Here is a 22,651-nt window from a genome sequence, read left to right as displayed (position 1 = left end):
AGAAAACCCATGCCTTCATTGGGGAGAATTTACAAACTCCTTACAGGGGACACAGGGACTGAACTCTGACGCCCCGAGCTGTAAGAGCTTCACGCTACAGTGGTGCCCTCTTTGACCTAGAGCATCACCATTTGTCTGCTTGAGGGAGGTCAGGCATCGGGGAAACAAAAGTCCTGAACTGAGTGGACAGGGAAGGGAAAATTCTTAACATGTTTAAGTCTGTGGGTCCAGGCTTTTAGAATTGAGGAGAGGAGAACTGCTTTCACTCAGAGGGTTGTCAGTTCTGGAATTTTCTACTCCAGGGAATATTCCTCTTACAGAACCAACATCAAGAGCCCCTTGGACCCTAAGGGAAACCAAGTTATTTGGGAAAGACTGCTTGAAGAATCTGCCATGCTCATATAGAAAGAGGACTGCTACCTCTTACATATTTACTTCTAAAGCCTTAACAGGAAATTAATTGAATCTTAATTTGGAGATAGGATGATGAGAAACAGAAAGACCTATTTGGATAGTAGTGTAAGGAAGTCCTTTATGCATAGAATTAGCAGGGGAGGAGACGCTCTGTATACAAATATTTTGCGGTGAGGGAAACTTTGTACCCATGGAACTTGCAGGGGAGGAGCACATGGTCAGTAGGAGTAAGGTAGCAATGAGAAAGTACTGCACTGAGTTGATGATGGGAAGATATTAAGTTGTCACCTATTTTCACTTTCTATCATTGACTTAAAGGAACAAGATAGCTGAAACCCATTATCGTTGGAGCTTGGGAAAAAGAGAGGTGACCTTATTGAATCGTAGTGGGGCTGCTGGTAAGTGGATGCGGCTGGAACGAGCTGACAGCACAAGTGGTGCATGTGAGCACAATTTCAATGTTTGAAAGAAGTTTGGATAGGTACATGGATAGTAGGTTTAAGGAGGTCTCTGGTCTGGGTGCAGGTCAATAGAGTAGGCACAGGCTAGATGGGCCAAAGGGCCTGTTTCAGAGCTGTACTTTTCTATGATTCTAAATCTGAAACCTGCTGTTGGAAGTTGATGTAGTACAGCATTTCAGACGCATCTATACAGATACTTGGGTAAATAAGAGAGAGGCATAGAAGGATATGTAACTTGCACAAGCAAATGGGATTAGCGAAGATGTACACAAAGGTCAGTAGGGATCTATTGAGCTGAAAAGCCTGTTTCTGTGCTGGCTAACTTTATAACTCTATCAATCGCTGATGCTTCACTTCATCAGGGAATCTAGAATTAGGGAGCATAGTTTCCAAACTGTATGGGGAAAGGCTAACTTTGACTCCTAATATTAAAAAGAGATAGCAAAAATTCAGGGCCACCATGTTCTGGTAAGGGTGCAAGTTTAGGGAACTTTGGTAAGCAAACGTTATTGACCTGGGAAAAAGTTTTAAAGAGCTTGGAAGTAGGTACAGAGGAGATGTTTTTTTACACAGAGAGTGGTGAGTGCGTGGAATGGGCTGCCGGCAACGGTGGTGGAGGTGGATACGATAGGGTCATTTAAGAGACTCCTGGATAGGTAGATGGAGCTTAGAAAAACAGGGCTGTGGGTAACACTAGGTAATTTCTAAAGTAAGTACATGTTCAGCACAGCATTGTGGGCCGAAGGGCCTGTAATGTGCTGTAGGCTTTCTATGTTTCTATATGACATTGATAGGCAAATACAACCATGAGATTCTCTTGATGAGGAAAGATGGTGGACATTAGGAAGAAATCAGAAGGACAAAAGGAGACCTCAACAGGTGGGGCATTGTGTGGTAAGTAAATTTATGAGCGGCAGATAAAAGGTGGACAGCCAAAATTCCTTTTTTCTCTCAGAATGGGTGCATCTAAAACAAGAGCCCCTTGGTTTATTGTGAGATTTAAGGAGATTCTGAGAGAAAAGGTGTTTCTTCTCCCCCCCCCACCCCCACACACAATTTGTGGTTGATCTGGAACACGTCAGAGGAAGTAATAAGGACCATTTAGATCAAGTTCCAACCCCCTTTCTCTATTCCTACTCTAACCTTTCACCTCTTCTTACCTGCCTATCACTTCCCCTTGGGTTCCCTCCTCCTTCCTTTGCTCCTATCGTCCACTCTTTGGTCCTATCAGATTCTTTCTTCTCCGGCCCTTGACCTTTCTCACCCACCTGGCTTCACCTATCACCTTCCAGCTAGCCTCCTTCCCCTCCCCCTACCTTTTTAGTCGGGCTTCTTCCCCCTTCCTCCTTGGTCCTGAAGAAGGGTCTCAGCCCAAAATGTCGAATGTTTATTCTTTTTCATAGATGCTGCCTGACCTGCTGAGTTTCTCCAGCTTTTGTGCGTGTTGCCCTGGATTTCCAGCCTCTGCAGGCTTTCTCATGTTTGTCATTTAGATCAGGCATTCCCAACCTTTTATTATGCCATGGAGTTTTACCATTAACCAAGGGGTCCATAGAGCAGAAGTTGGGAACTCCTGATTTAGACCGACACTTAAAAAGGCAGTTACAGAAGGAACACACACAAAAAGTTCAGCAGGACAGGCGGTATCTATGGAAATGAATAAACAGTTCATGTTTCAGGACAAGCCCCTTCATCAGGACAGGACAGGAGGAAGACGCCAGAATAAAAAGATGGTGGGGGGGGTGGAGGAAAAAGAGAAAGAGGGTAGACAGAATGTGATAGGTGATGTCAGGTGGCTAGGATCTAAAAGGATATGAATGTAATGTGGGCAATGGGGATTACTGTAAATGGGGAAAAAAAGACTGGTACAGATACACCTTATATTCATTGGATAGGGGCATTGGGGCAAGGGGAGTCAAGAATGAAATATATTGATTTCACCGAAAGCACAATTTATGTTACTTAATAATGCACTTGTATACCAAAGCGGGTGGGGGTGGAGATGCCAAGCATTTACTTTAGAAAGCCACTCCTGTCCTAATCATAAAGTTAAATACATATCAGATTTGGTGTAATGAGCATTTTATTAGCTCAAAGAAGCAATACAGATTAACTTGTTAAGTTGCTGTGGTGTGATCTCTTGTTGGTCCTCCCTCTAATTTGCTAAAAATAATAAATTATTGTTTAAATGAATTTAAGTTAGGCTCAGTTTAAACCAGTATTTATATTTCATTAAATTTAGTAAGGTTAGAATTATTTCTGGTTAAGGAATATGAAATCTGCATTTCTGAAAATATTTAATTGAGGCTTTGGTTAAAAGAATTTTAACATTACAATTAAATCTTTACTAATTTGGGAGCAATCAAAAACAAATACGGGATGTGAAAAATCAGAAATAAAAACAAACTGTTGGAAATAAGAACAGAAAAGATTGTGTAGTTGCTGGAAATCCAAAACAGCACACACAAAATGCTGGAGGAACTCAGCAGCTCAGGCAGCGTCTATGGAGATGAATAACCAGTCCTGATAAAGGATCTCAGCCAAAAACGTCAACTTTATTCATTGCCATAGATGTTGACTGACCTTCTGAGTTCCTCCAGCATTTTGTGGGTGTTGTCAGAAGTAAGGTGATGCACGTGTAGAAGAGGAGGATGCTTTGGTTTGATGGGGTACTTAAGACCAACAGAATTTGGAAAAGTTAGAAATCAAGTTGTCTTAAGTTACAGGAAAATAAAAACACTGCAGAGGACAAAAGTAATGGGAGGAGAGCAGGTGATGGTGCCAGCTGAGAGCAAGTATAGGAAGCAATAAAAATAGAAAATGAATGAGAATGGAAGATAATAGAAAATAAATGTTTAATCTTTGAGGTGCAAAACACTGCAGTTGTTAGAAATTTGAAACCAAAGAGAATATTGCATGTACTCAGCAGGTCAGACAACAACACTGTTAAAGTTGGTTAATGTCCTTTCAGCAAGACTGGCCAGTTATGTTACAGACTGGACAGACTTTCTCTACGAAAGGGGTTCCCAACCTTTTTTTATGCCATGGATCAATACCATTAAGCAAGGGGTCCATGGACCCCATGTTGAAATCCCTGATGGCTAGAACGAGATGCTTGGTATTTTAATTTTCCATCCATTCCCACTTTATGGCTTGGACCTCTCATTTTTATAATGAAACCTACCATGACCTTGAGGAGCATCGCCACATCATTTGATTAGGCATATTACAACTCCCCAGGCTCAATTCTCAGATCTTCAGAATCAGATCTGCCTGTATCCTTCCATTCCCTGTCTGTGCATGCACCTTCATGTCTGGTTCAGTGTATTCTTAAAACGATGGGCCCTCATTCTTGACATTTCAACCCGTCTCGCAATTTTATATACTTCTATCACATTGTCACCATAGCCTCTGGCACTTCAGTAAAAACAGTCCAAGTTCGTATGGTTGTTCACTGAGCTTGGAAGTTAGATCTCAGGTGTTTCATCACCAGCTGAGGTGATATCATCAGTGCACAAATTGAGTGTTGTTTCTGCAAAGAGCTCATGTTTATGTTGGTCTGACTCATCCAATATAAACACAAGCTCTCTGCAGAAACCACACTCCACTGATAATGGCACCTCAACTGGTGATGAATGTTCGCAATAATCTTCAGGCTCTGTGAACAACTCTAAAAATAAGCAGCCAACCTGAGCAACCAGTCTTCCCTTTCACGTCAAACAATCCAAGCTTATGCAACCTCTCATTGTACTTAGTAGCCTGCAATCCAAGCAGCCTCCTGGTGAACCTCTTCTGCACCTTCTCCAAAGCCTCAACATCTTCCTTACAGTGACCAGGATGCTTTGGGGATCATCTCTCTGGCCAGCATGAAGAGATGGTTGAGAGGAACCAGTGGCAGACAGCAAAGAGACTACTCTGCAGATACTTCATTTGGATTGGTCCCTTTTCTTGAAGGCAGTAATGATTCTGACATTTATGAGGCCCTCTGATATATCCTCCTCATGGGAGAATAGGTTGTAAAATAATGCCACTTCCCATCTCTCATGTTTTAGAACTTCAAGGAATACCATCTACTCCCAAGACCCTCTATTTCTGTTGGCACCTTACTTCAATCATGTTTTGCTGGTCTGTTTTGGGAATGTGGCTAGTGTTTGTTATCGAACAGACTCAAGGACACTCATGTCCAGCAGCTTGAAGTGCGCCTTTCACTCTTATTGACTCATTTTCTGTTCCTGTTTTTCAACAGAGTTGGCGTCTTGTGTGTTTGGGCAGTAGATATTTTTGTTATGGCGTGCATACGAGTCTGCAATGTATTGCAGGTTATTAGGAAGTTGCTAGATTTTACATATTATTTTCATCAACTATCTGTTCCTTGGGTCACGAAAGATGATATCTGTAACAAGAACATGCTCCAAGCATTTTATCAGCAGGAAGAGACCTGTTGGAGTTCACTTCCCCTATTCCCATCTTGCCAGTCATCTCTTTCCAGAGATTACATCTTTTTTTGTCCTTGGCTTTGAAGTCACGCATGAGGGCCAGTTTGCCTTTCTCTTGGGTAAAAGTCAAAAGGTTTTTCAAAGTTGAGGTAGGTATCCTCCTTTGCGTTAGCCCTGCCTTTCAGCAGTTAAGCACATACACTGATAAACATAGTCTGCCGGGTCCACGTTAGAGTAAGTCACAACTTGTCCAATAGGAGAGTCACTAAGGTGCTAGACAGGGGTTCACAACCTTTTTTTATGCCATGGACCAATACCATTAAGCAAGGAGTCTGTGGACCCCAGGCTGGTAACCCCTGTGCTGGACAAACCACAGCAAGCCCCTCCCACACCAATCCATGAAGATGGAATTCCTCTTTCAGTTCATCCTTACAGAAGAAGGGTTACCCTCCAGCATTTAGTGTGTTGTTCATGGGATACCCCAGCCTTGTTCATTAACCTGGCCATAAACTATCCATCATGGCTTATTTAGGGCAGAATTGTCAACACTAAATCATTTGACTTCCCAGGCTGGTTACCAGAGGAATAATGATTCTGTTCATTTTTGAAATGACCATAAATGTCCCAATATTCTAGTTTCCAAACTTCATATTGTGAAAGGAGATTACCGGTCCCAAATGTCCCAATACTCTAGTTCCCGAACTTCATAATGAGGAATGGAGATTACCTGGGCGGTATAAAAATCTAAATAAAGCTCTGCAAGTAATTTATAAGATTTAGATTACTAAAGCTTCTAGCTTACCTGAAACGCGATGATTGTTTCTGAAACTATTTCATTCTTGATGCAAACTACAAATGTAAAGATCCTGAATGCTGCCAAAAGGCTGGATTTGAAAAAGTGCCTCTCAGAATAAGACCCCATCCAGGAATGGGAAGGGAGTGAGGATTAATGAGTAACCACAAGTTAGCAGATAAGATAGGTAACTGAAGTTTGTGGGAGTATCTTTGATGCAAGTTGTGGCAGCGCAGAGACCAGGAGGGATTTCTGGCACAAAGAATGTTACCAGGAGACCTTTTCAGGTGGCTAAACAGGGCAGCGGTAAGGTGTGTCACTGTGCAGCAGTTTGAAAATCAGATCAGTAGTCAGGACATTGCCTAAGTGAGGCATGGGTTTTATGTGGCTACCGAGGGGTGCGGAGGGCAGTCAGTGGATTGGAGGATTGAAAGCATTGTTGTATCTGGGTGGTCACTGGATCAGGATTCAGTATGTTAAGGACCAGAGCCTTGGGACAAGATAGTAAGGGTTGGGGGTAAGTCAAGTAGGGAAGGAGTGGGTGCAGCCTGAAGAATCAAAGGAATTACTAAGACCTTAATGAGAAAGTAGAAGTGGAGAGCGTGTCTCCTACAGTGGGAGAGTCTAGCACCAGAGGGCACAGCCTCAGAATACAAAGCTTTCCCTTTAGACCACAGAAGAGAAGGAATTTCTTTAGCAGAGGGTGTTGAATCTACTGAATTCATTGTCGTAGACGATTGTGGATGTCATGTCATTAAGTATATTCAGAGGGAGGTTGATAAGTTCTTGATTAGTAAGGTCACTAAAGGTTACTTTGAGAAGACAGGACAATAGGGTTTAGTTAATAAATCAGCCATTATGGAATGGGGGAACAGACTCAATGGGCCAAATAGCCTAATTTCTGCTTCTATGTCTTATGGTCTTATGAATTGTTGCTCATCAGTAGCTGACTGACACCTTTTTTCACACAAGGAATGTTCTGTAGGTGAACTCTTATGCAGAACAGGTCGAGAGGAGATTGGTGGGTCAGTGGAATTAAAAATCTGTGATGCCACTGCAAGCAACCAAGGAGCAAAATCAACCATTCTCCTTTGTAAACATTTTACTCCTCTGGAGTATTTAGTTTACAACGAAACAACAAGCTCTTTAGTTCTTACTGCCTTGGTAGTCAGGGTTGGCACTGAATTACTTTAGCCCTGATGAGACTTCTCATACACAACCCTCGATTCGGTAGTGCATTGCTTCATCCTGATTGACCTGGAAATACTCAACAATAGTTTCTACCAACACCTTGCTCCAGTTTTGTACATGGTGTTCCCAAAAAGGTGCACTGCATTCACAATGAGATCATTGCTTGCAAAAGTGCTCTGGAAATCATGAATGGAGCTACAGACTGAATCACTCCAGGAAGTGCCTGGTTCAGTTTCGAGACTGACCTGATATGATCCTGAAATGAATGACGTCACTTTTTATACTAATCATCTTTCAGTCACATACTCTAAAGTAAAAGCCCACAATAATGTGATTGAATTTCTAGTGTAGAATTCTTTGCCATGACACTCTTGTAGCACAGCCCTTTGTGTCATTGGAGAGGTACAAAGGAATATACAATCGATTCCGGTTAATTGGGCCATCACTTCGTTATGGCAACAGCTTATTTGGGATAATTCTTAAAGAACAAAAATTAATCAAAAAAATAGCTGGGATTTCCTTTGTTTATTTGGGACATTATGTCTCTTAATTAGAAGAGTGGACTGCGACCGAACAACTTCTAACTGGCTTCAGACATGTGCACTTGTGTGGCTGTTAGACACTTCACCATGCTTAGACCTAACAGTTTTTAAATAGTGCCATTCGTGTGCATTTCTGTTCAAAGATCAGTGATTTTTGTCACTGACAGGTGGCAAGAAATAAGCATGAAGACAATTCAGAACTGTTTTGCTCACTGCAGTTTCAAGCATTCAGGCTTGGAGATGCACAAAGCAGCCAGAAGTGAAAATTAAACAATTTCACACCTTCGACAAGTTAGGCACTATGAGGAATTTGAAGGTATCGATAATCATTTTGAATCTCAAAATGAAAATAAAAATTTGGAGGATGCAATTATAAACATAGAAATATAGAAAACCTACAGCACAATACAGGCCCTTCAGCCCACAATGCTGTGCTGAACACGTACTTACTTTAGAAATTACCTGGGGTTACACATAGCCCTCCATTTTTCTAAGCTCCATGTACCTACCCAGTAGCCTCTTAAAAGACCCTATCATATCTGCCTCCACCAGCATTGCCGGCAACCCATTCCACGCACTCACCACTCTCTGCATAAAAAAACTTAACCCTGACATCTCCTCTGTACCTACTTCCAAGCACCTTAAAACTGTGCCCTCTCACGTTAGCCATTTCAGCCCTGGGAAAAAGCCTCTGACTATCCACACGATCAATGCCTCTCATCATCTTATACACCTCTACCAGGTCACCTCTCATCCTCTGTCGCTTCAAGGAGAAAAAGGCCAAGTTCAGTAAACCTATTCTCATAAGGCATGCTCCCCAATCCAGGTACCATCCTTGTAAATCTCCTCTGCACCTTTTCGATAGTTTCCACATCTTTCCTGTAGTGAGGTGACCAGAAATAAGCACAGTACTCCGAGTGGGGTCTGACCAAGGTCCTATATAGCTGCAACATTACCTCTTGGCTAAAACTCAATTCCACAATTGTCTTCTTAACCACAGAGTCAACCTGCGTAGCAGCTTTGAGTGTCCTATGGACTCGGACCCCAAGATCCCTCTGATCCTCCACACCGCCAAGAGTTTTACCATTAATACTATATTCTGCCATCATATTTGACCTACCAAAATGTACCACTTCACACTTAATTGGGTTGAACTTCTCAGCTCAGTTTTGCATTCTATCAATGTCCCGATGTAACCTCTGACAGCCCTCCACACTATCCACAACACCTCCAACCTTTGTGTCATCAGCAAACTTACTAACCCGTCATTCAGGTCATTTATAAAAATCACAAAGAGAAGGGGTCCCAGCACAGATACCTGAGGCACACCACTGGTCACCATCCTCCATGCAGAATATGACCCGTCTACAACCACTTCTGTGGGCAAGCCAATTCTGGATCTACAAAGCAATGTCCCCTTGGATCCCATGCCTTACTTTCTCTATAAGCCTTGCATGGGGTACCTTATCAAATGCCTTGCTGAAATCCATATACACTACATCTACGGCTCTACCTTCATCAATGTTGTTTAGTCACATCCTCAAAAAAAATTCAATCAGGCTTGTAAGGCACGACCTGCCTTTGACAAAGCCATGCTGACTATTCCTAATCATATTATGCCTCTCCAAACATTCATAAATCCTGCCTTTCAGGATCTTTTCCATCAACTTACCAACCACTGAAGTAAGACTCACTGGTTTATAATTTCCTGGGCTATCCCTACTCCCCTTCTAGAAAAAGGGAACAACATCTGCAACCCTCCAATCCTCTGGAACCTCTCCCGACCCCATTGATGATGCAAAGATCATTGCCAGAGGCTCAGCAATCTCCTTCCTCGCCTCCCACAGTAGCCTGTGGTACATCTCGTCCAGTCGCAGAGACTTATCCAACTTGATGCCTTCCAAAAGCTGCAGCACACCCTCTTTCTTAATGTCTATATTTTCAAGCTTTTCAATCCGCTGTAAGTTACCCCTACAATCGCCAAGATCCTTTTAGTATAGTGAATACTGCAGCAGAGTATTCATTAAGTACCTCTGCTACCTCCTCCGGTTCCATACACACTTTTCCACTGTCACACTTGACTGGTCCTATTCTTTCATGTCTTATCCTCTTGCTCTTCACATTCTTGTAGAATGCCTTGGGGTTTCCTTTAATCCTTCTCGCCATGGCTTTCTCATTTGTTGATAGCATTGTATGAAGGCAATCCAATATCTACCCTAGGTGCCTGTGCTGACTTTCTTCATTTACAGTCAATCATAAGAATGCACCAGTGTACACTGGACGAATTCCTCATCGATAACTATTAGGAACTAATACACAGTCTTGTAGTACTGTAGTAGTATTGGTAGTGTTCTCATTTGTTCTGTATTTCCTTTCACTATTTCATTTAAATACGTAATCTGTTACTCAGCTAAATGGTCTTTTTTCTACCTTTTTGAAAATTTGGCTAATTGGGGCAACTGCTTAATTATACATATAAAATAACAGAGCATCAATCCTTACTGAATGGTACAGATACACCTCAGTCCCTCAGTCAGAGTAAGATCCCTGCACTACTATATTCTGTCTTCCCTGGCCAAGCCAGTTTGATCCAATCTACCAAGTCACCATGGATTCCAAGTACCTTAATCTTCTGAATCATCCTAGTTTGAGCGACCTTGTGAAAATGTTTACTACAGTCTATATAAGCATCATCTACTACCTGCCTTAGTTCATTATCTTTGTTACCTGCTCAAAAATATCAGGTTTTGACGATGTGATTCCCCCGCAAACAAACATGTTGATTATCCACAATAAGTCAATGCTTCTCCAGATGTGAGTAAATCCTGTCTCTAAGAGGTTTCTCCAATAATTCCTCCACCACTGAACTGAGTCCCACTGGCCTATAATTTCCTGATCAATCTACAATATACTGCTCCTTTTAAACAGAGGAACAACATTGGCTATTCTGCAGACCAATGAGTCTTGCCTGTCACTAAAGAGGATGCAAACATCTCAGTCAGGGCCTCAGAAATCTCTTTCTTCTCTCTCTAACCTGGGTCCCATCAGGGGCCTTGATGCTCTTCACCGGACCCAACAACATCTCCTCTGTCTTAATATCAACTTGCCCTAGAATACCAACATATTTGATTATGGACATGTGATAATCATTTCACCAAACAGACCAGTACAGACCAGTTTAGACCCTTTGGCACACAACGTTGTGCTGACCTTTTAACCCTTCCCTGCTACATAACCGTCCATTTTATATCGCCATGGTTACTGAATTATGATAAATGTAAATTTGAAGTACATTTACTATAGTTGTGTGAATGTATCCAAGGTATAACTACTTAAAGTTGTTACAGCCAGCGGTGGTAGTGGGGATAACTCCCAATGGAGTGCATCTCAAATGTCCTCTAACGGCCAAGTCCAACTCTTGGCCTTTATGTGTGTCTAACTACTAAGCCTGGCAGAACCCTTTCTACTGACAGCAGAAGGGGCAAACGCAGATTACTGGCGCCTTAAAACCAGTCGCCTCAGGCAGGTGGGACACATCAGCTGTGTTAGGCAGTGCATCCAGAAGAAGGAAAACTCTGATCTCAAATCTCCACTGCCTAGCGGCTATACTCACTCATGGGGAAGGCTTCGAGGGTAAACTCCAAGGGAAAATCCGGAGCTGGAGTCCCTGAGGCAGTCCTACATTGAGTTCAACGCTGACTGACAACTCCCGTGACACTGCTGGTGCCAAACTGTAACAGTCTCTGCTACTCCATTGGATTGATCATCTGCATGGAGAGGGGAGCCTGTTGTGTGGGCAACAGTTTGCACTCCATATTACAGTGCCCTGGCTTGTGTATCACATTTATTTATTTATTGAGAATAGGCGTGGAATAGGCTCTTCAAACTATGCCACCCAGCAATCTCCTGATTTAATCCTAGCATAATCACAGGACAATTTACAATGCCAGTCCGCGTCGAGAATTGGGACGCAGCCTCCATGGTCAGCACCGACCAACAAAGGGCCCAATAATAATCCAAGCTACAGTACATTGCACTAACATTTATTAATATTACTAGATATAGACATACCAGTAGCTAGTCTATACTTTCAACTGAATAATACTGACTTAACCACACATTTCCTTATCAAAAGAAAACAGTATATTCAGCTGGGCATTTTGATTTTTATTCCTCCACTATTCGCCCTCAAGCAATCTGAGAGCCATAATCAATTTTAAAACCTACGTGGTCACAGGGAGAATATACAAACTCCTTACAGGCAGCGGTGGGAATCCAACCCATGTCACTGGTGCTGTAAAGTGATGTGCTAACCGTGAGGCTACCATGTCACCATGGCAACCCTCACTGTGGTCTGCATTCTCCCTCAGGCCGTATAATCAACCCTGGTATAAAAGTAACTTACGGTATGTGTTGCTTCATTTACTTATTGGTTTAGTCATCTGTTTAAACTCAGAAATGGAGTATTTAGAAAATAGTTCAGTCATTTCTTATGTTTAAAAAATTGTTATTGATCTTATAGCACTTTGCAATGGATATTTGTACGTTCTGACCAACTAACATTAAATACATTGCAAAGTACAAGACAGAAGGTAAACGTTAATTTGTCAACTGAATGGTTAGTTTACAAGCTACACAAGCAGCTGATTAGTTTTTAGCACCTTCATTTAAATCATGTTAATTACTATGTTAAAATTATTTTAATATAAAAGATATATTTTAAAATTGTTTATAATATAATTATAAAAGCAGTTAAAAAGGTCTAAATGTACCACAACAGCAGGGATTTATCACTTTAGCAGATGTTTAAAATATGTCAGTTATATGATGTTAAAACTCAGTAAACTGCACAATTGATTCTGGAAAGTATAACCTACTTGGATATCCGTTGTAAGGTATGCCTGCACACATTGAGGTATCGCAGTAACCAGGAGGGCCAACTGGACCTCGGCTCCCATAATGTCCTTGACGACCAGGTGGCCCTAGTGGTCCCCTTGGACCTGGGGCTCCTGCTGGGCCAGTCCTTGATTCCCCTGGCGGGCCTGTAAAGTGAAGATAAAGAAATTACGTATTAATATTAATTCCAGTGCACAGGTTCGCAAAAGGCTGCAGTGGGTTGTCGACTCAACTGGTTCAGTCAGAGGCATAATCCTCCCTGCCACTGAGGACATCCTCAAGAGGCAGTTCCTTAGAAGGTGGCGTCCATCAGCATCCAAGACATGCCCTATTTGTGCTTCTACCATCAAGGAAGAGGTACAAGAGCCTGAAGACCCACACTCAATGTTTTAAGAACTGCTTCTTCCCCACTGCTATAGATTTCTGAACTGCCATGAACCTGGGAACAATATTTATTCATCTTTTCTGCTATTCATATTTGTAACTTAAAGACATTTCTTTTTAGTCTTGCACTGAACTACTGCTGCAAAAGATAAACAGATTTCACAACATTTATCGGTGATAGTAAAACTGATTACGATTGTGATTTTTTAAATTCCGATTTCATTTGATCGCTGTTTTAACTCGCCCCTTAATAGCTCTGCAAGTACACCACACCCATGTTGCCTTTCCCTCTATAAGAACCTGGATTTTGAGAGACTGCTGGACACTGCACAGGAGGAAAGATTGTTGTATGCCTGTCCTCAGACACGCCTTACTCTATCCACTGTCACACACTCAGAAACATATGAATGCTAGGGTGCCTAAGACCTTTGCACAGAACTATAGCAATTTTATGCATTGCACTGTACTGCTGTGCAAAACAAACAAATTTCATGATGTATGGGAGCGTTGATAAACCTGATTCTGATCTGGGTCTCTATTGTGGACTGAGAGTGGGAAGGGGACAGGGAGAGGGAAATCATGGTTAGGAAAAGGGGAGGGGAGCGGGGAGCACCAGAGAGGCATTTGGCAATGATCAATAAATCAATGGTTTCAAATCAAATGATTTTGCCTGGTGTCTCAGGGCTGAGTGCATCTATCCCTCACCCCTTGCACTCCTTCTCCGCCACCTGTCCCACACACCCTCGCCATTCCTAACATCCTTTGCTCCCGCCAGATTTACAAATCTGCTCTCTGTTCCACGTTGGCAAATACAGTACTGTGCAAAGGACTTAGGAACCCTAGCTATACATATGCACCTAGGACTTTTGTGCAGTACTATACAGAATAACTCACTTCTTAATATAGCACTGTAATGTTATTAATTGAGTACTTATGTACAGGTCGCAAACTCACACGTAACCTGTAATATTCCTGATTAAGCACTGGATAGAATACAAGAGCCACTAACAATAATGATCTTATTTTAACCTGTTAAAGCAAATCATCATTCTCTTAAACTTTTGCCGTAAAGGGTAATGTCAAATCCAGAACAGCAAACGAAATCTATGGTCGTGTGCATTGAAACTGCAGTGGTTTGCAATATTTTCTCTTCCTCTTTTGTTCACTAACTTGAAAAACTCATATCTAACCCCAGAACTGTTTGGCAGCTGTTACTTTTAGTGTCTAGACTGTCTCCATGTAATTCAAGAACTGTCTTCTGTCACTTTCCACACGTGTTTCAAATGAAACCACAAAATTAGCAAACCTTCCCCCGACCCCCCATGGGGACTCCCCCTACGGCATTGCTTCTGAAAAGAAAAGTGATTTTTGTTAACACCGGTTTTAAGGTGACTCATTGTTTGCTTTTCTTCCTTTCTTGAGATCAAATGACTCCCACTTAATGATCAAATTGTTCTCCCTGGGCATGGAAGCTTGGTGCTACTAATTAATACCTGCCAAACCGAAATCTCTTAATAGCTGGAAGGTGCAAGCAAATTAAAGTGTGCACTATGGCCCGAAGGAGTCTTCATTGCTGTTTCTGTAACAATTTTTTTTTGACCATTCAGGGTAGTTAGCGCTGAGCTGAACGGCAAGAGAGACTTACAGGAAGATGTTGTTTCCTGCTTGGCATTGCTGCTTGCTGCACCTCCAACAGTGCCCTTAAGTCCGCTGCAGGGTCGTCAGTCAGGGAGCATCAGTCATTGATGTTTCCCCCCCTTAGCCCCGCTACATCTCCTGGTGGCAGGGACGTCTCCCTGTCACCCCTTGCCGCTTTCAGTGGGTTTAGTCAGTACCCCGAAATCTGTCCTTCCTGCTCAGCCAGAAACAAACCTGCCCTCTTCTGCCTCTTAAGCCAGCTCTCTGGTGGTAGGCAAGTGTGGCCTGAGAGCACACCATCAACATCTCAGGAACGTTTCTGAATGGACAATGAACCTACAAACCAGCTGCAGTGCTGTCCACAAAAAAAGCCTTGCAGAGGGTGGTTAGGGGAGCAGAGAAGGTTATTGGGGTCTCCCTACCTTCTGTCCAAGACCTCTTTCAGAGTCGATGCCTCCAGAAGACACGGTACATCATTAAAGACCCCTCACACCCTCTCCGTGAACTGTTTGCTCTTCTGCCATCAGGCAAACATTACAGGAGCATCAAAACTAAAACCACAAGGCTACTAAACGGCTTCCTCCCACAGGCAGTCAGACTGCTAAATAGCTGCTCTACCTGACTCTGCTTTGGACACTTTTAACTTGCACTGGACACTTATAACTTGATTTTAACTGACATGTGGCTGTTGTGTTTTACTATTTATTGTTATGTTTATTATTTAGTGTTGCGTTTGTTAATGTTATGATTGCACTGCTCCTGAGGAACGCTGTCTCATTCTGCCCTGCAGAGCTGATGTAGGTTAGAATGACAATAAAGATTTTTGATTCTTGAATCTTGAACACCAGTTCAGTATTTTCCCTCTCGTTGCACGACTTATTTAATTTAATTTTCTTTTTTATATATACTTGTTTTAATGTATAGTTTTTATTATTATGTATTGTAATGTATGGCTGCCACAAAACAACAAATTTCTTGACATATGCCAGTGACATTAAACCCAATTCTGATACTTTAGTTGATGGGCCAATTTAAATAAGTACACCAAGCTGCTACTGCTGCCATCCAAGAGTCAAAAGGGGTGATGTAATATTTGTGTTGGACTCATGGATAACTTAATGAATAACTCAACTTCTTCCTGCTGAAGACTGAGCAAGCCATATGGATTATAGATCTTGTGTTCTCATCACAAAGAATAACTCCAGGATTGAAAGGCTTGTCATATGAGGAGAGTTTGATGGCTCTGAGCCTCTACTCAATGGAATTCAGAGGATTAAGGGGGTGATCTCATTGAAACCTATTGAGTGTTGAAAGGCCTTGATAGAGTGGATGTGGAGAGGATGTTTCCTATGGTGTGAGAGTCTAAGACCAGAGGGACCAGCCTCGGTAGAGAGGGGGGTGTTTTTAGAATGGAAATGAGGAGGAATTTCTTTAGCCAGAGAGTGGTGAATCTGTGCAATTTGTTGCCACAGGTGGCTGTGGAGGGCAAAGGCATTGGGTACATTTAAGGCAGACGTTGATAGATTCTTGATTGGTTAAGGGATGAAGGGACACAGGGTGGAAGGCAGGAGATTGGGTCTGAGGGGGAAATTGGATCAGCCATGATGAAATGGCGGATCAGACTCCATGCACCAAATGGCCTATTTCAGCTCCTGTATCTTATGGTCTGACCAAGAGAATTAGAACTCCGAATTCACAGTGTGCTTCATTGCTGTATTGAGGGGTGATCTCATTGAAACCTATCAAATATTGAAAGGTCTAGATAGAGTAGAGACTGAGAAGATATTTCTTACAGTGGAGGAATCTAGGATCAGAGAACGCAGCCTAAGAATAGAAGGGTGTCCCTTCAGAACAGAAATGAGGAGGAATACTCTCATGGAATATGAATCCTCCTCAGCTGTCGAGAACAAGTCATTGGGTTTATTAAAGGTGAGGTTGATAAGTTCACATTTCATATTTCAAATTTAATTGTCATTCAACCATATATGAATACCCATGAATACAGCCAGATGAAATAGCATTACTCTGGGGCCAAGGTGTAAATCATACTACAACAGTCACATGCAGACCACATGTAAGATAGCAAGCACACTTAATGTATCAGTAAAACACTGTCACACAAAAAATATAGTCCAAATCCGAGGTTCTTGATTAGTCAGGGTGTCAGAGGTTATGAGGGAAGGCAGGAGAATGGGGTTGAGAAGGATAATAAATCAGTCATGATGGAACAGTGGAGCAGACTTAATGGGCCAAATGCCTACTTTTGCTCCTATGTCTTGTGGTCTTATGAATTGTTGCTCATCAGTGCACAATCCTTCCTTCCCACAAGGAACGTTGCGCAGGTGAAGTTTTATGAAGAACAGATTGACAGGGGATTGGAGGGTCAGTGGAATTAAACATTTGTATGAGGGGAAGGATAGGCAGGTGATAGAGAAGGGTTGCGCTCAGACTGATGGTTTGAGATGTGTCTATTTTGATGCAAGGAGTATCATGAACCAGCAGATGAGCCTAGAGCGTGGATCAGTACTTGGAGCTGTGATGTTGTGGCCATTACAGAGACTTGGATGGCTCAGGGGCAGAAATGGCTACTTAGAGTACCAGTCTTAGATGTTTCAGAAAGGACGGGGAGGGAGGCAAAAGAGGTGGGGGCGTGGCACTGATCAGAGATAGTGTCACAGCTGCAGAAAAGGAGGAAGTCATGGAGGGGTTGTCTACTGAGTCTCTGTGGGTAGAAGTTAGAAACAGGAAGGGGTCAATCATTCTACTGAGTGTTTTTTTATAGACCACCCAATAGTAACAGGGACATCGAAGAACAGATAGGGAGAGAAATTCTGGAATAGTGCAAGAATAACAGGGTTGTTGTGCTGGGAGATTTCAATTTCCCCGATATTGATTAGCATCTCCCTAGAGCAAAGGGTTTAGATGGGATGGAGTTTGTTAGGTGTGCTCAGGAAGGATTCCTGACACAATATGTAGATAAGCCTACAAGAGGAGAGGCTGTACTTGATCTGGTATTGGGAAATGAACCTGGTCAGGTGTCAGGTCTCTCAGTGGGAGAGCATTTTGGAGATAGTGATCACAATTCTATCTCCTTTACCATAGCATTCGAGAGGGATGGGAGCAGACAAGTTAGGAAAACATTTAATTGGAGTAAGGGGAGATATGAAGCCACCAGGCAGGAACTTGGAGGTACAAATTGAGAGCAGATGTTCTCAGGGAAATGTACGGCAGAAATGTGGCAAATGTTCAGGGGAGATTTGTATGGTGTTCTGCATAGGTATGTTCCAATGAGATGGTAGGGTACAGGAACTATGGTGTACAAAGGCTGTTAAAAATCTAGTCAAGAAGAAAAGAAAAGCTTGCGAAAGGTTCAAAAAACTAGGTAATGATAGAGTTCTAGAAAATTATAAGGCTAGCAGGAAGGAACTTAAGAATGAAACGAGGAGAGCCAGAAGGGACCATGAGAAGGCCTTGGTGGACAGGATTAAGGAAAACCCCAAGGCATTCTACAAGTATGTGAAGAGCAAGAGGATAAGATGTGAGAGAATAGGACATACCGAGTGTGACAGTGGAGAAATGTGTACGGAACCCGAGGAGATAGCAGAGGTACTCAATGAATTCTTGCTTCAATATTCACTACAGAAAAGGACCTTGGCAATTGTAGGGATGACTTACAGCGGACTGAAAAGTTTGAGCATATAGACATTAAGAAAGATGATGTGCTGGAGCTTTTGGAAAGCATCACGTTGGATAAGTCACCAGGACCGGATGAGATGTAACCCAGGCTACTGTGGGAGGTGAGGGAGGAGATTGCTGAGCCTCTGGCAATGATCTTTGCATCATCAATGGGGACAGGAAAGTTTCTGGAGGATTGGAGGTTTGCAGATGTAGTTCCCTTATTCAGGAAAAGGAATAGAGATAGCCCTGAAAAGTATAGACCAGTGAGTCTTACTTCAGTGGTTGGTAAGTTGATGGAGAAGATCCTGAGAGGCAGGGTTTAGGAACATTTGGAGAGGCATATCATGATTAGGAATAGTCAGCATGGCTTTGTCAAAGGCAGGTCATGCCTTACGAGCCTGATTGAATTTTTTGAGGATGTGAATAAACACATTGAAGGTAGTGCTGTAGATGCAGTGTATATGGATTTCAGCAAGGCATTAGCTAAGGTACCCCATGCAAGGCTTATTGAGAAAGTAAGAAGGCGTGGGATCCAAGGGGACCTTGCTTTGTGGATCCAGAATTGGCTTGCCCACAGAAGGTAAGGAGTGGTTGTAGACAGGTCATATTCTACATGGAGGTCGGTGACCAGTGCTGTGCCTCAGGGATCTGTTCTGGGACCCCTTCTCTTCGTGATTTTTATAAATGACCTGGATGAGGAAGTGGAGGGATGTGTTAGTAAATTTGCTGATGACACAAAGGTTGGGGTGTTGTGGATAGTGTGGAGGGCTGTCAGAGGTTACAGCGGGACATTGAGCTGAGAAGTGGCAGATGGATTTCAACCCAGATAAGTGTGAGGTGGTTCATTTTGGCAGGTGAAATATGATGGCAGAATATAGTATTAATGATAAGACCCTTGGCAGTGTGGAGGATCAGAGGGCTCTTGGGATCTGATTCCATAGCATACGCAAAACTGCTGGGCAGGTTGACTGTGTGGTTAAGAAGTCATACAGTGTATTGGCATTAATTAACCGTGGGATTGAGTCAAGAGCCAAGAGGTAATGTTACAGCTATATAGGACCCTGGTCAGACCCCACTTGGAGTACTGTGCTCAATTCTGGTCACCTCACTATAGGAAGGATGTGGAAACTATAGGAAGGGTGCAGAGAGTTACAAGGATGTTGTCTGGATTGGGGAGCATGTGAAAATAGGTTGAGTGAACTTAGCCTTTTCTCCTTGGAGTGATGGAGGATCAGAGGTGACCTGATAGAGGTGTATAAGATGATGAGAGGCATTTATCATGTGCATGGTCTAAGGCTTTATCCTAGGGCTGAAATGGCTAACATGAGAGGACACAGTTTTAAGGTGCTTGGATGTAGGTACAGAGGAGATGTCAGGGGTAAGGTTTTTATGCAGAAAGTGGTGAGTGAGTGGAATGGGCTGCTGGCGATGGTGGTGGAGGCGGATACGATAGGGTCTTTTAAGAGACTGCTGGATAGGTACATGGAGCTTAGAAAAATGGAGGGCTATGGGTAATCCTAGGTAATTTGTAAAGTAAGTACATGTTTGGCACAGCATTGTGGGCCGAAGGGCCAGTATTGTGTTGTAGGTTTTCTATGTTTCTATCTGGGAAGCTGCTGAAAGCATCCAAGGAGAAAAATCAGGTAAATACCATTCTCCTTTGTAAACATTCTACTCCTTTGGAGAAGTTAGTTTTCAGTGAAACAACAAGCTCTTTAGTTTTTTTTTAACTACCTCGATGGTCAAGACTGGCACTGAGTTGTTTCGGTCTTGACAAAATGAATCTTTGTTAATTATGAGGTGGGAAATATTCAGATAGGAATTTAGGGCTAACTGCAGCGGTTACTTCAAAAACAAGACAAAACTGCTGACAGACTGAATGAGAGACTGGGCACTGTATGACACACTTCCGAACAACTGAGTTCCAAGTTGAAAAAAGTACGTTCCAACCTGATCCTTTATTACAAGACCAGCAAAGTCGAATGATCTTGTAGTGATAATAAACTAACAAAACTAGCAATACTGAAATCAGTGAAACAAGTGAAATAAGCAAAGTTAGTGGCCCACATCCCTGCCAAGTCTCTCTCAAACTAAAACTAGCAGCGCAAAGTATGAATACGTAACTATACTCATTTGTTTCTACCACATGACAAATTTCCATTATCCATAGTAAAAACACGCAACACAAAATACAATACAGACAGATAGAAAATAGATACATGGCTCCTACACTATCGTTAGGAAAAATGGGAATACCATGCCAAAAGTTCCTTGTGCAATGGCTCTAAACTGAAAATAAAATTTTCCAAAATTTAATTGATGTTGAATCAGATTCATACAGGGCACATGAAGGCAAGCCAAATCACTGTTACCCATTTTACACAAACTCCCAAAGTAGAGGCAATTCGATGATATTGGCACCAGAATCAAGTCCGGTAGAACAATCTGATTTTAATTCTCGATTCCCCAACCAATGTGGAGCAGTAAAATCTGCATTATGTGAACTGCATTCCTTCCTCAATGAAAATATTTGCAAAAGAATAAAACCACATACCAGGAGGTCCAGGTAAACCTGGTGATCCTTGCTTCCCAATACCAGGACTACCTCGTTCGCCCTTTTCTCCTGGAGGTCCTGTCAAAGAGAAAAGGCTCGGTTTTACACCACTGCAAGATTCAGACACACATTAAATTATTACACAGTAGAAATGTATATTTCACTCAATGATTCCTTCCTTGACATGTTCTTTGGCATGGACTAGATGGGCAGAAGGGCCTGCTTTTGTGCTGTACTCTTCTATGACTCTATACTACCAAAAAAGCTGAAAACACTATCAGCAACACCCAGAAAATGCTGGAGGAACTCAGCAAGTCAGGCAGTATGTATGGAGGGAGATAAACAGTCAATCTTTGTAGGACGAGGACATAGATTGCGAATCGTCTGATGTGTGTAGCTAGGATTGACCATAGGGCAACATAGTGACCAAGTACATGGGTACATGACCTTCAGCACGTACCACCATATAGTATATATGACCTTGAACATGTAACCATCTAACCACACCCCTTCACTGAGAGGTATAAACCCCCCCCGAGCGATGAGCAGTGGTGGGGGTTGGGCAGTGTTGGGGGGATTGTTTGGGTTTCCCCTCTAGGCTGGGCTGCAGCCAGCTCCATGGATCAGAACAAAAGGACAGACATGCTGATGTATAGAAAGCTCTAGCTGTATTCATCTATCTAGATGAGTATTATACATATTTTTGTCACTCAATAAACTTTGAATTGATTCTACACTGATAATGTTAGTATCTTTCTGCAATACCCCTTGCACCCTCGAAACATGAGTCTAACAAAGTTTCAGGCTGAGACCCATCTTCAGGGCTCCGTCTGAAATTCTGACTGTTTAGTCCTCTCCTTCGATGCTCCCTGACCTGAAGAGTTCCTCCAGCATTTTTGTGGATGTTGCTTTAGATTTCCAGCATCTATAGAATCTTCTGTGTTGATAATACGATCAGCAACTGGACCAAAGTGTCATGGCAAAAGGTGAAATGTTTAAAGGGAACATGAGGGTGAACGTCTTCACTCAGGGAGTGGTGACAGTGTGGAACGAGCTGCGGGGGAAGTGGTATACGTGGGTTTGATTGCAACACTGAAGAGAAGTTTGGATAAGTACATGGATGGGAGGGGTGTGGAGAGCTGTGCTCCAGGTGTGTGTCAGTGGTACTAGAATAATAGCTCATCACAGACGAGATAGGTCAAAAGGCCTTTTTTTCTGTGGTGTAATGCTCTATCATTCAATACAATAAAATGTTCTCAACAAGTTCCTATTTTACCGTAAAAATGTTATCGTTGACTCTGGATCAATGGATTCTTTAGTGCTTGTGCGGCTGTTTGCACGGAGTGCTTTAAAGTGTTGGTGCTTGGGCTGGGGCTGGTGTGGGTGAGGGGGGAGGGTCAAAGCTTATGCTGCTACTTCTGCTTTGGGGTTTTGATGTTTCTATTGTTCTATGGGGTTTCTTTGTGTAGTGGGTCTTTCTTTTTTTGTATGTTAAATTTAAAATGGCTTCTTTGTTATGTTATACTGGGGAATGCTGAGAAAGTCTCTAGCTAGACGTTTGCTTGGGTTAATACAGAGAGCAGGGTGCTGTTAACCAATGGGTGGTCATGTATCGTTTTGTTTTCGGATAAATGCTGTCTCATATGACTGAGGACGGTGGAGAG

The 22,651-nt window shown here is 42.5% G+C and overlaps 1 protein-coding gene across 3 annotated transcripts in view; it reads right to left on the bottom strand.

Annotated features, from left to right (window-relative positions):
- The window catches only part of col12a1a (collagen, type XII, alpha 1a), a 394,452-nt gene that overhangs the window by 4,236 nt on the left and 367,565 nt on the right, over positions 1 to 22,651 (bottom strand). For all 3 annotated transcript variants that reach the window (XM_063055440.1, XM_063055439.1, XM_063055441.1), the window contains 2 exons: positions 20,988 to 21,065; positions 12,715 to 12,879 (listed from right to left, as the gene is read on the bottom strand). In XM_063055440.1, coding sequence (XP_062911510.1) covers positions 12,715 to 12,879; positions 20,988 to 21,065 — 243 coding nt within the window. The remainder of the gene's footprint in view (positions 1 to 12,714; positions 12,880 to 20,987; positions 21,066 to 22,651) is intronic.

Source organism: Mobula hypostoma, chromosome 8, assembly GCF_963921235.1.
Source record: "Mobula hypostoma chromosome 8, sMobHyp1.1, whole genome shotgun sequence".
NCBI classification, from domain to species: Eukaryota; Metazoa; Chordata; class Chondrichthyes; order Myliobatiformes; family Myliobatidae; genus Mobula; species Mobula hypostoma.
The sequence above is the reverse complement of the archived record's forward strand: the minus strand, read 5'-3'. Positions and strand labels throughout refer to the sequence as shown.